The sequence below is a fragment of the Ovis aries genome, chromosome 4, assembly GCF_016772045.2.
Source record: "Ovis aries strain OAR_USU_Benz2616 breed Rambouillet chromosome 4, ARS-UI_Ramb_v3.0, whole genome shotgun sequence".
In the NCBI taxonomy this organism is placed as follows: domain Eukaryota; kingdom Metazoa; phylum Chordata; class Mammalia; order Artiodactyla; family Bovidae; genus Ovis; species Ovis aries.
The window spans coordinates 95,831,720-95,845,766 of NC_056057.1; the positions used below are offsets into that span (position 1 = coordinate 95,831,720).

Here is a 14,047-nt window from a genome sequence, read left to right on the forward strand (position 1 = left end):
GGAACAAAAGAAATATTTGAAGTTCAAAATAATTCTGATATTTCTAGCCATGGCTATACAATGGTGTTTGAATTTATAAGAGACGTAGCGCCAGAATGACAGAAATAAAATATTATCTTTACCCAGGAAGAAGATATCTGGCTTTGAAGAACTCAGTAGAAGGCGATTTGGGTGAAGATTGGAGATGCCACAAAATTCTTGATTTCTCGGGATTAACTCTGAGTTGCTCACTGTTTGGTAAGAAAAGATTAAAGACCCATCTATTTAGCCTAGAAATAAGAAATGCTCATTTGTTCCTGTGCCTATTTCTACTGCTCTGACTGCAGAGCTTAAAATCATACCTCAGACAGGAATTCCTTACTCTTACTTGACCTTTAAAGTCAGTCTGGTGTTTTCACAGCCAGGATTCCTCACACTTTTCACCTTATGGCAGACACACATAAGTGATAACATTTGGACACAACACCGAGGTTTGGGCTGTCTCAGGCCCTGACGGCTAGCCAGAGGGCTAAAGAGATCCGTATCCTGGCTCATAACCCACAGGCTGCTGTACTGAATATACAGTAAGTAAGGTAAGTCACACACACACAAAATGAATAGAAAAAATGAAAATCTTTCCCTTAAACTGACTTTAACATAATTTTTAAAATCTGAAACAAAAAATCGAACACTAGAATTACATTTCTTCCATACTGACTTTAAAATACACTGGGTTTCCGGCAATGAAGCATACTTTGGCCCTTCCAAAGGTATTATAAAACTAGACTTCTGCTTCCAGGAAGATGAGGTAGGATGTACTTTTCTCTACTCCTCCAGCTAAGTACAAGAAAATCCCCAGATGACCCACAAAATAGGAGGAAATATCTGCAAATTATCCTTCAGATAAGGGTCTACTATCCAGGGTATATAACAGAATTCTTGTAACTCAACAATAAAAAGAAAAATAACCCAACTTAAAAAAGAAAACAGGCCAAGGATATGAATAGCCATCTCTCCACAGGAGATGTATAATTGCCAATAAGCACATTAAAAGGTGCTCAACATCATTACTCATTAGGAAAATGCAAATCAAAACCACAATGAAAATACCACTTCACACCCACAAAGATGACTATAATCAAAACGATGGACAACAACAAGTATTGTTGAGGATGTGGAGAAAAAAAGAGCCCTCCTACACTGCTGATGGGAATGCAAAGTGCAGCTGCTTTGGAACACAGTTTGGCAGTTCCTCAAAAAATTAACATCTGACCACAGACTTAACATCTGACCAAGAATTCAACTTCTAGATATATAACCAAGAGAACTGAAAACAAGTTCACACAAAAACATGTATGCTAATGTTTTAGCAGCATTATGGTCAAAAAACATAAATAAACCAAACATCTATCAAATGATGAGAAGATACACCAACTGCGGTGCTGTGCTTAGTCGCTCAGTTGTGTCCAGCTCTTTGTGATCCCATGGACTGTAGTGCACCAGGCTCCTCTGTCCATGGGGATTCTCCAGGCAAAAATACCAGAGTGGGCTGCCATGCCCTCCTCCAGGGAATCTTCCCAACTCAGGGGTCAAACCCAGGTCTCCCGCACAGCAGGTGGATTCTTTACCATCTGAGACATCAGGAATAGCTATATAAAAGAATATCGTTTAGCATTAAAATAAAGTATTGACACATGCTAGAACAGTGATGAACCTTGAAAACATTATGCTAAGTGAAAGAAGTTGTACACAAAGGTCACATGTTGTATGATTGCATTTTTATGAAATATTCAGAAGAGGCAAAGTCATAGATACCAAACATAGATTAGTGATTCCCAGGAACTGGTAAAAGTAAGGCATAGGAAATTACTGCTTTGGGTATGGGGTTTCTTTATGGGATGACAGAAATATCCGGGGGGCACTAGTGGTAAAGAATCCACCTGCAAATTCAGGAGATGCAACAGATACGGGTTTGATCCCTGAGTTGGGAAGATTCTCCTGGAGAAGGAAACAGAAACCCACTCCAGTATTCTTGCCTGGAAAATCTCATGAACAGAGGAGCCTGGCAGGCTACAGTTGCAGGCTCCATGGGGCTGTGAAGAGTCGGACACGACTGAGCACGCATGCACACACACACAAAGAAATCTTCTACAGTTAGATAGTATTGATGGTTTGACAACCTTGTGAATGTTCTAAAAATGTCTGAATTGTACATTTGTAAAGGTTGAATTTTATGGTATGTAAATTATGTCTGAATTTAAGAAAACATACCCAGTTAGAAAAAAAGACTGAGTAGAAAAAGAAAATCCTGGATGGGGTAAATTAAGAGTTTGGGATTAGAAGCTACATATTACTATATATAAAATAGATAAACAAGGTCCTACTGTATAGCACAGGCAACTATATTCAATAGCTTATAATAACCTATAATGGAAAAGAATCTGAAAAAGAAAATATGTTTTATGTATACATACATATATATATAAAACTGAGTCATTGCTATACACTAGAAATGAACATGACATTATAAATCAACTATACTTAAAATTAAAAAAAATACTGGACATTATATATAAAACAAACATAAAAAGACTCTGATATGTGGAGCAAGGAAGGCAGATTGGCTAGGGACTTTGGGACCTGAGCAATGACATAATGGTTGAGCTACCTGGGTGTGTGTGTGTTTGGTTTTTGTCTCATTACCCTCAACTTGGAGCTGAAGAAGCCAGAAATCCAAAAACACCAACAGATGAAAAAATTCCTAAAAGGACAGCAAGACAGAAAACTATCAGATAATAACTGCCTTATTCCAGTTGCATTCCACAAAAAAGCTATGTCTTACCCTTACGTGCCCACAAAGGCCAGATGGGGAATCTTGATTTTCATCTTTGTTGGGCTATGATGAGATGCTATCAGAGTACCAAAAAGGAGGAGAAAGAGGCTGAAAACACACTCAAAGATATAACTGCTGAAACCTTTTCAAATTTGTTTTCAGTCCCTGGTGGCTCAGACGGTAAAGAATCTGCCTGCAATTTGGGAGACCCAGGTTTGATGCCTGGGTTGGGGAGATCTGGAGAAGGGAATGGCAATCTACTGCAGTATTCTTGCCTGGAGAATTCCATGGACAGAGGCTACAGTCCAGGGGGTTGCAGAGTCAGACACGACTGAAAGACTAATACTTCCAACACTATCAAATTTGGCAAGTAACATAAACTTCAGATTTATAATAAAAGGAAATACTGTTTGGCGTTTACTCCAAAGAAATTCACAGCAAGATGTTATCATAGTCAGACTTCTGAAAACTAAAGAAAGAAATCTCAAAAGCAGCAACAGAAAAATGACACCTGACCTATATGGGAAAAACAGTTTGAATAACAGGAGATTTCTCATCAAAAAATCAGGTGTCCAGAAGAAAGTGGCACAATATTTTTCAAGTGCTGGAAGAAAAGAACTGTCAACTGGAATAGAAGAGAAGATACCCTTTAGGAAAATATAGAAGAGAAGATGCCCTTTAGGAAAGAAGAGAAGATACCCTTTAGGAAAATATAGAAGAGAAGATACCCTTTAGGAAAGAAAAGAAATCAAGACATTCTCATTAAGGAAAACTAAGAGACTTTGTTACCAGTAGACCTATCCTAAAGAATGGTTAAAGGAAGCTCTCTACTTAGAAAGGAAAAGATAAAAGAAGGTATCTCACAATATCATGAAAAAAAGAATTCACTAAGCAAAACTATGCCTCTTTTCAAGTACCCATGGAACATATACCCTTGGTATATGTTTCAATACATTAAAAAAAATAATATATACAGAGTACATTCTCTAACCACAGTGGTATTAAACTAGAAGTCATTAACAGAAAGATAACGGGAAAATCTCCAAATACTTGTAACTAAATAACATACTTCTAAATAATCCATGGATCAAAGAAGTTTTAAGAGAGGTAAAAAGATACATTGAAATGAATGAAAATGAAAATTCAACATATAAAAATTTTTGAGACACAGCTATTAATCAGTGCTGAGAGAAATTTGTATTACTAACTATATGCATTAAAAAGAGAAAAAATCTTTAATCAATAATCTGAATGCTTACCTCAAGAATCTAGAAACAAGAGCAAAATAAACCCAAAGCAAGCAGAAGAAAAGAAATCATAAAGAGAAAAAACAATAAAATTTAAAACAGAAAACACAGAGAAAATTGATGAAACCAAAAGCTGGTTCTTTGAAAAGATCAATAAAATGGATAAATCTGTAGTGAAGAAAAAAAAGACACAAATTACCAATGTCAGTAATGAAAGAGAGGCTTCACTTCAGACATTACAGATATCAGAAGGATAACAAGGAAATGCTACAAACAACTCTTATGCACATAAATTTGAAACCTTGGATGAAATGTACTAATTCCTCAAAAAACACAAACCTACAACTCATCTACTATGAAACAAACAATTTGAATATCCCCTTACCTATTAAAAATTAAATTCAAAATTTAAAAACTCAAAAAGGTCTCCAGGCATAACAGTTTTATTGGAGAATTCTACCAAATATTTAAGAAAGAATTGACATTAATAATACACAATCTCTTCCAGAAGAACAGAACAGGAGGGAATACTTCCCAACTCATTTTATGAGACCAGTATTACAACAATACTAAAAACAGACAAAGACAATCCAAAAAACAATCCAAAACTACAAACCAATGTCCCTCATGAATACAGACACAAAAATCTTTAATGAAATAATAAATAGAATTCAGTAATATATAATAAGAATTATTATACCATGATTAAGTGAGGTTTACTCAATGAATGCAAAACTAGCACAATATTTAAAAATCAATAAAAGTAATCCACTATATTATCAAGATAAAGAAAAAATACATATGATTATATCAATTGAGGTAGTAAAAAAGTATTCAATAAAATTCAATTGTCATTCGGGATTAAAACTCTTAGAAAAATAGGAACAGGAGGAAACTCCCTCAACTGGATACAGCTAACATTATCCTTAATGATGAAAGACAATGATTTCCCTCTAAGTCTGGGGTAAAGATAAGGATGTTTGCTCCAATCACTCATTTAACATAGTTCTGCCAATTCTGACGCGCGCGCGCGCGCGCGCGCGCGTCTGTGTGTGTGTGTGTGTGTGTGTGTGTGTGTGTGTGTGGCTAAGTCGCTTCAGTCGTGTCCGACCCTGTGCGACCCCATAGACGGCAGCCCACCAGGCTCCCCCATCCCTGGGATTCTCTAGGCAAGAACACTGGAGTGGGTTGCCATTTCAGTGCAATAAGGTAATAAAAGGAAATAAACACATGTAGACTGGAAAAGAAGAAATAAAACTTTCCTTTTTTAGATGACATGATTGTCTATATAGAAAAGCCCAAGGAATCTACCAAAAACTCCTCCGTTACCTAATAAGTACTTTTAGCAACATCTCTGGATACAAGTTAAATACACAAAATTAAGCTGTATTTCTATATGATAGCAATGAAAACGTGGACACAGAAATTTAAAAATATAATTTTAAAATTATATTGCTCATTGCCATTCAAAATTGCTCAGAAAAAGAGAAATACTTATCTGTAAATCCAACAAAATATGTATAGGATTTATATGCAGAAAACTGTACAATGCTGATGAAAGAAACAAAGAGTCAAGTATATGGAGAGAAATAGCATATTAATGGAATGTAAGACTCAACATAGGAACATGTCAATTTTCCCCAAATTGATAAGACAGGTTGAATGAAATTCCTATCAAATGTATATCAATATTTTTAAAGTGTAAATAAGATTATTCTACAGTTTACATGGAAAAAGGCAAAGGAATTAGAGTAGTAAAGTAATTTCATAAAGAAAAATAAAGTGGGGATAATCCATCTAACCAATATCCAATTTACTATATACAGCTATGGTAATCAAGACTGTGTTATTGGCAAAGGGATAGACACACAAATCGATGGGACATGGAAACAACCTAGATGTCCATCAGCAGATGAATGGATAAGACAGCTGTGGTACATACACACAATGGAGTATTACTCAGCCATTAGGAAGAATACATTTGAATCAGTTCTAGTGAGGTGGATGAAACTGGAGCCTATTATACAGAGTGAAGTAAGCCAGAAAGAAAAACACCAATACAGTATACAATGCATATATATGGAATTTAGAAAGATGTAACAATAACCCTGTATGCAAGACAGCAAAAGAGACACAGATGTATTAAGTCTTTTGGACTCTGTGGGAGAGGGCAAGGGCGGGATGATATGGGAGAATGGCATTGAAACATGTGAATTATCATATGTGAAACAAATCGCCAGTCCAGGTTCGATGCGTGATACAGGTGCTTGGGGCTGGTGCACTGGGATGACCCAGAGGGATGGGATGGATGGGGAAGGAGGTGGGAGGGGGGTTCAGGATGGGGAACACATGTACACCATGGCGGATTCAAGTCATTGTATAGCAAAACCAATATAATATTGTAAAGTAAAATGAATAACTTAATTTTTTTTAAAAAAATCAATGGAACAGAATACAGAAACAAGAAATAGATCCACATAAACATGCCCACTGGTTTTTGACAAAGGTGAACATACAATCCAATGGAAGAAATGCAACCTTTTAAACAAATGGTGTAGAGTAATTGGACATCTGCAAGCAAAAGTTAATCTCAATCTAAGTTGCACATCTTACACAGAAATTACCTCAAAATGTATCAGGGACTTACATATAAACCTAAAATACATAACTTATAGAAAAAATTATGATAGAAAATCCTTGGGATCTAGGTTAGGCAAAGCATTCTTAGGCCTGACAACAAAAGCAGGATCCATAAAAGGAAATACTGATATCCTGGACTTTACCCACATTAAAAACTTTTGCTGTTTGAAAGACCCTGTAGGAAGATCAAAACGACAGGCTACAGACTGGCAGAAACTATTTGCAAACCATGTATCCAACAAAGGACTAGTAGCTAGGATATATAAAGAACACTCAAAACTCAACAACTAAAAAGCAAGCAATACAATTAGAACACAGGCAAAAAAGACAAACATTTCAGTGAAGATGAAATACAGATATATAGACGGCAAATAAGCACACAAAGAGATATTCAACATAAGTCATTAGAGAAATGCAAAACACAAGGGCAATGATATGCTACTACACATCTATCAGAATGGCTAAAATTAAAAATGGCAACACCAACAAATGCTAAGGATATGGAGAAACTGGATCACACTGCTCATGGGAGTGTAAAATGGCCCAGTCACTCTGGAAAACAGTTTGGCAGTTTCTTAAAATGCTACGAATGCAACTGCCAAACAACCTAGTAACTGCACTTCTGGGCACTAATCCCAGAGAAATGAAGGCTTATTTTCACACAAAAATCTGTATTCAAGTGTTTATAGCACATTTACTTGTAACAATCAAAAAGGGGAAATAATTCAAATGTCCTTCACTAGGAAAATGATTAAACTCATGACTCTGCAATCCCATGGATAGTAGCCCACCAGGCTCCTCTGTCCATGGAACTTCCCTGGCAAGAATACTGGAGAGGGTTGTCATTTCCTCCTCCAGGAGATTGAACCCGAGTCTCCTGCATCGCATGCACTGGCAGGCGGATTCTGTACCACTCTGCCACCTGTGAAGCCCATGGTGCATCCATACTATGGAATATTCCTAAGAAGTGAAGTCGCTTAGTCGTGTCCAACTCTTTGCGACCCCACGGACTGTAACCTGCCAGGCTCCTCCATCCATGGGATTTTCCAGGCAAGAATACTGGAGTGGGTTGCCATTTCCTTCTCCAGAGGATCTTCCCAACCCAGGGATAGAACCTGGGTCTCCTGCACTGCAGGGAGGCTCTTTACCATCTGCGCCACCACTCAGGAATAAAAAGGGATGAACTACTAATACATGCAACAACCTGGCTAAATCTCCAGAGAACTTCCTGAGGAAAAAAATCCAGTCAAAGTTATATACTGTATGATTCCATCTATATATAAGCTGTGAAATGACAAAATTATAGAAGTGAAGAACAGATTGGTGGGAGCCAGGGGTTAAGGAGCAGGTGAGGGTGGAAAGTGGATATGAAGCATCCTTGTGGTCATGGAAGAAAAGTTCTGCATCGAGACTCTCTATCAATGTCAATATCATGGTTGGGGTAGTGCAGTATCGTTCTGCAAGATGTTACTATAGGAAACTAGGTAAAGTATATGGAATCTCTGTTTTATTTCTTACCATTCCATGTGACTCTACAATGACCTCAAAAGCCCAGATGGTGAAGAATCTACCTGCAATGCAAGAGACCTGGGTTCAACCCCTGGGTTGGGAAGATCCCCTGGAGAAGGGAAGGGCAACCCACTCTAGTATTCTTGCTGGAGAATTCCAGGCAAGAATGGACAGAGGAGCCTGGTGGGCTACTGTCCATGGGGTCACAAAGAGTTGGATACAACTTAGTGACTAACACTATGTATAAACACTAACAAGTTTAATTAACAAAAACACTAGATTAAAAAATCTCAGAATATAAAAGGATATAGGCAATTACTTTGTATTGTAAAAAGAAGATACAAATATCTCAATTTCCAAAAAACTGAATGATTTTCAGATATCATAATTGAGTCAAACTTTGGTTATGAGTTGAGGAACTGAAGAGAAAGAAATGGGTTTTCATTCAGAAAACACAATTCAATTTCCAGGAGGAAAAAAAAAGATGCTATAAATAAATCTATATAGCTGAAAAACATTTCAGCTCTTACAAATTTTAATTTTAAGAAGGCTCCAAAAGAAAGCATTAAGCAGTCTTTAAAACATTATCTGTACTTCTCAGAGAAAATATGGTATTTTTAATAAAAAGTACTTGCCTCTCAGAATAACTTTTTCCAGAAGGGTGGGTCACAGTTGCAATTATGGGGAGAAAGGTAGAGATGCAGGAGCTGAGGGCATTGGTGGTAGAAGAAATGAGGCTGGAGGAAATAACTGGGACAGCGTGGCCAAAGACACAGTACACAGGAACTCAGGCCAGGTCTCCAAAGTTGACTTCTATTATCCTGCACACAAATCCTAGTTCTGTCTCCTTTATTGAACTTTAAGTAAATCACGTAATCTCTGGACTAAGACTTCCTCTTCCTCAAAGACAGAGATAACATTTTTTACCTCCTCCCATAAAACAGGATATTTGCAAGGACAGATATCTGAACAGCACAAAAATGTTTGAAAGAACGGTCCCAAGAAAGTATCTGCAAAGCAGGCTCATTTAAAACATTTAAGTCCATTTTATATGGGGAAAAATGCATAACAGAAGACAATAATTTTGAAGAAGACTAGGAGAAAGAGAAAGAAAATGAATGAGATTTAAACAGTCAACATCTCAGTTTATTTTCTTAGTTGTCTTGAGTGGTAGAAAATTCAGTATTGCTAAAGGCATGTGGCACTCCAATCAACTAGCAAAACCATCTTAATAGGATGGATTTTCCACAGCAGACTTTAAAAGGTTGAAAAAAACTAAACAAACAACCAAAATCTCACAAGACTGCAAATCCACCAGGGGCTTGGGGAGTGGTTTTCATCCTGACACTGAAAAATGTCAACAGCATGGAAATAAGCAGTAATACACTCTTAAATTTCATTTTACCTGAATTGCAGCACTAATTTAATTTTGTCTGGTATTTTAGTTACTCATTCAAGTCTGTCTGCCTCCACTTGAATCTAAGCTCTTTGATTGCAATAATCAACAGTTCACACTCATCTTTACGTGTCCCATAGCCCAGAACCTTGCATGTAGCTACACTCTGCAAATAGGGAGTTGAACAAACATTCACAAAGTATAATCGATTACTCCCAGTTTTAAGCAATATACTTAAATTGCTTAATATACTTAAAGGTCTTCCAAGATAGAGATGACATCCTGATATTTTTATTAGCCTCAGTCCTGTAACTTATTAAACAATTTTTTAAAATCAGTTTTGCAATTTATAGTGAGCTCAATAATGTGAATGGAGTTTTTAAAGATAATCTGAAAAATAGCTTTCATAAGTCCTGAACTCAGAAAGACATTAGACAAGACAGTGAGAAACTTTTAGCTATGATTTGTATCAGGCATGACATACTGCTTTTTGTCAATAATCAGCTATTAAGATTTTTTTTTTAAGTTGTAATTTGCTAATCTTTACTCACCAGTGTCTAGTCTTGACTTGACATGCTGATACCTTGGGTTTTGTGGTATCCTTCTGGTCAGATACTAAAAAATAAGAAAATTCACAAATAATTGGGTTAATGTTGGGAAAGGGACAATATACTTTAACAATTAGAACAAATTCTAAAATTTAATTGAATTTAAAGATGGAAGGAGCTCTAGAGGTCCAACAGGGCTCCTCACTACAGCTTCTCCACAGGTGAAGACGGTTATCATGTTCTGTCAAAACATTTCCATATTTTGTCAAAATAATCTCATAGCACTATGCAATTAGGAAAAAAGCTCTTGAAAATGATTTCCGACACTGAGCCAAAATTGATCTAATTTCCACCCAGTCCACTGATACAACCTAGAATGAACCATTCCACCCTGCCTCAAGCAAGCCATTAAGATAACTAAAGGCAGCTCTTTTCTCCTTTTTAATTTTCTCCTTTACATGATGATTTGAAGGCTGTCTTCTCTGGATGCCCTCTAGATTTTATCTATGCAACCCCTAAAAAACGGCACGCAGACCTGAGCACGCTGCCCAGATGTTGCCAGGTCAGGACCCGGTTTGGCAGGTCTTTCCTGCAACTCCCCTTGAGTTGAAGCTTCACAGATGTCACCGTGATGGCATCTGCTCTCACGGCAGCTGGGGTGTATCACGGGCTCAGGGAAAGTTTATGGTCAGTAAAAAGCTGTCAGGTCTCCCCTGTCCTGTGCTTTGGTAGTAAATCTGAATCCAAGTACAAGGCATTTACCCATATTAAATTTCAGTGGCATTTTCAAAAGCCATTAAGAGAGGGAAGGCTAATGAATAAAGACATTACAAAATACAACTTTCTTGCTCAGGCTTTTTTTCTGGCCTACAAGTATGAAAAGCAGATGTTCAGTGACAGGTAGCAGTGGAATCTGAGATTAGAACTGGGTAATATCTCTCCAGCTTCATTTTCTGTTCTCTCCCACATGTTCCTGGGTTGAAGTTGCCCAAATGTTCTCCAAATGTACCAGGTTCACTCAGGTTTCCAGTCTTAGCAAATTGTCAACTGTCCATGCGTAAAACTTCACTTCCTCTATAAAGGTGTCCAGGGTGAAATTAGCTACTTTCTCTCTGGTTCCTAGAGGATTGAACCCTGCACTATTGTTTATACCGTGACCTTCTTTTCTAGTCTAGGATTTCCTTGAGAGTAGGAATGATAACTTCCTCAAATTTGTTTTCACCCAGGACCTTGCACATGGAGGACACATTTACTGATATTCAACCAGTAAATAAATATCTAGAATGAGGACTTTGTGGTTTGCTGTTCAGTCACTCAGTTGTGTCTGATTCTTTCTGACCCCATGGACTGCAGCACACCAGGCTTCCCTATCCTTCACCATCTCCTGGAGCTTGCTCAAACTCGTGTCCATCGAGTTGGTGATGCCATCCAACCATCTCATCCTCTTATCATTCCCTTCTCCCCCTACCTTCAATCTTCCCCAGCATCAGGGTCTTTTCTAATGAGTGAGCTCTTTGAATCAGGTGGCCAAAGTATTGGTGCTTCAGCTCCAGCATCAGTCCTTTCAATGAATATTCAGGACTGATTTCCTTTAGGTTTGACTGGTTGAACTCCTTGCAGTCCAAGGGACTCTTAAGAGTCTTCTACAACACCACAGTTCAAAAATAGCAATTCTTTAGTGCTTGGCCTTCTTTATGGTCCAAATTTCAAATCCATACATGACTACTGGAAAAACCATAGCTTTGACTGGATGAACCTTTGTTGGCAAAGTAATGTCTCTGCTTTTAATACACTGTCTAGGTTGGTCATAGCTTTTCTTCCAAGGAGGAAGTATCTTTTAATTTCATGGCTGCAATCACCATCTGCACTGATTTTGAAGCCCAAGAAAATAAAGTCTGCCACTGTTTCCATTGTTTCCCCATCTGTTTGCCATGAAGGGATGAGACTGGATGCCATGGTCTTCATTTTTTGAATGCTGACTTTTAAGCCAGCTTTTTCATTCTCCTCTTTTACTTTCATCAAGAGGCTCTTTAGTTCCTCTTCACCTTCTGCCATATGGGTGGTGTCATCTCCATATGTGAGGTTGTTGATATTTCTCCCAGCAATCTTGATTCCAGCTTGTGCTTCATCCAGCCTGATGTTTCTCATAATGTACTCTGCATATAAATTAAATGAGCAGGGTGACAATATATAGCCTTGATGTGCTCTTTTCCCAATTTGGAACCAGTATGTTGTTCCATATCCAGTTCTAACTGTTGCTTCTTGACCTGCATACAGGTTTCACAGGAGGCAGGTCAGGTGGTCTGGTATTCCCATCTCTTTCAGAATTTTCCAGTTTGTTGTGATCCACATAGTCAGTGGCTTTAGCATAGTCAATGAAGCAGAAGTAGATGTTTTTCTGGTATTCTCTTGCCTTTTCAGTGATCCAATGGATGTTGGCAATTTGATCTATGGTTCCTCTGCCTTTTCTAAATCCAGCTTGAACATCTGGAAGTTCACGGTTCATGTACTATTAAAGCCTAGCTTGGAGAATTTTGAGCATTGCTTTGCTAGCATGTGAGATGAGTGCAACTATGCGATAGTTTGAACATTCTTTGGCATTGCCCTTCTTTGAGATTGGAATGAAAACTGACCTTTTCCAGTCCTGTGGCTGGCCACTGCTGACTTTTCCAAATTTGCTGGCATATTGAATGAAGCACTTTCACAGCATTATCTTTTAGCTCAGTTGGAATTCTATCACCTCCACTAGCTTTGTTTGCAGTGATGCCTCCTAAGGCACACTTGACTTTGCACTCCAAGATGACTGGCTCTAGGTGAGTGATCACACTGTTGTGGTTATCTGGATCATTAAGATCTTTTTTGTATAGTTCTTCTGTGTAATTATGCTACCTTTTCTTAATATCTTCTGCTTCTGTTATGTCCATACAGTTTTTGTCCTTTATTGTGAGGATTATATTACAGCAACTATTTAGTTTCTTAGAAGAGAACATTAGATTTTAAAACCTGTATCATTTGCCCTTGAAAACAGAGTTAAATTACAGCATGCCCTGTTGAGAGGACTGAAAAACAAATCTACATATTAAAATACTTTTTCAAATGACTCACAAAGCATTAAAAAAAATAGGGTATATATATATGTCTTACAGAATATCTATTAGTCAGAGTTTTTTATTTTGGAAACCAGAAAGAAGTTTTTAAAATTGGGATACCTACAGAAAATTATCGACATTTAATTTTGACAAGGACATAAACAAAAAGTAAAACCTCACAATTTCCATCTGCTATTTTAATATTAAAAAGAAAGAAAAAAATCCTAGAATAAAAAGATCAGCTCTATAGTGTTATTAAAACACTCATGGATATTTCTGTGTTTTTCACTTCACCCCAGGCAAATAAAACCTTTGTCATGGACACTTGGCATGGGTACTCAGAGGTGGAACCCCTGAGCTTCTTTATCCTGAGACAGGTTGGTAAGCTCCATCTGATCAGTAACCCCACTGTCGGTAAGAAAAAGTGACTCTAAGATGAACACAGAGAAGATTCTTCAGTGAGAGACGGAAAATATTCAGAGACTGAAAAGAGGGACTATAGGATGAGTTCCCCAGAGGGAGACGATACTGTGGCAAAACAAAATAAACAACAAAAAAAAACCAGGGAAAATATGTGCCTGTTAAATTAAGGAAAGCTAAAACTCCAATTTAGTTATCTCAGGCTAAGGGGTTTTCTTTTTTCTGTCTTTCCCTTTCTTTCTCTCCTTCACACTCTGTATTTTTATAGTTTCTATATACTGTTTCCTGTTTTTACTTTTGTTTTTCCCACTAGTTTCCTAGCAAAGCTTCTTTTGAAAGATTCCAGGCTAGTCTCTGCTGAACCAGGGGGATTTGTCCATACCTCA

General features: G+C 37.5%; 1 protein-coding gene across 6 annotated transcripts in view; it reads right to left on the bottom strand.

The window, feature by feature from the left end:
- The window catches only part of CEP41 (centrosomal protein 41), a 48,178-nt gene that overhangs the window by 22,588 nt on the left and 11,543 nt on the right, over positions 1 to 14,047 (bottom strand). For 5 of the 6 annotated variants that reach the window (XM_060415129.1, XM_042248835.1, XM_004008068.5 and 2 more), the window contains exon 2: positions 10,156 to 10,219. In XM_060415129.1, the coding sequence (XP_060271112.1) occupies positions 10,156 to 10,219 (64 nt within the window). Of the gene's footprint in view, positions 1 to 122; positions 231 to 10,155; positions 10,220 to 14,047 lie in introns of all 6 variants that reach the window. The other variant, XM_060415130.1, reaches the window with a different exon arrangement.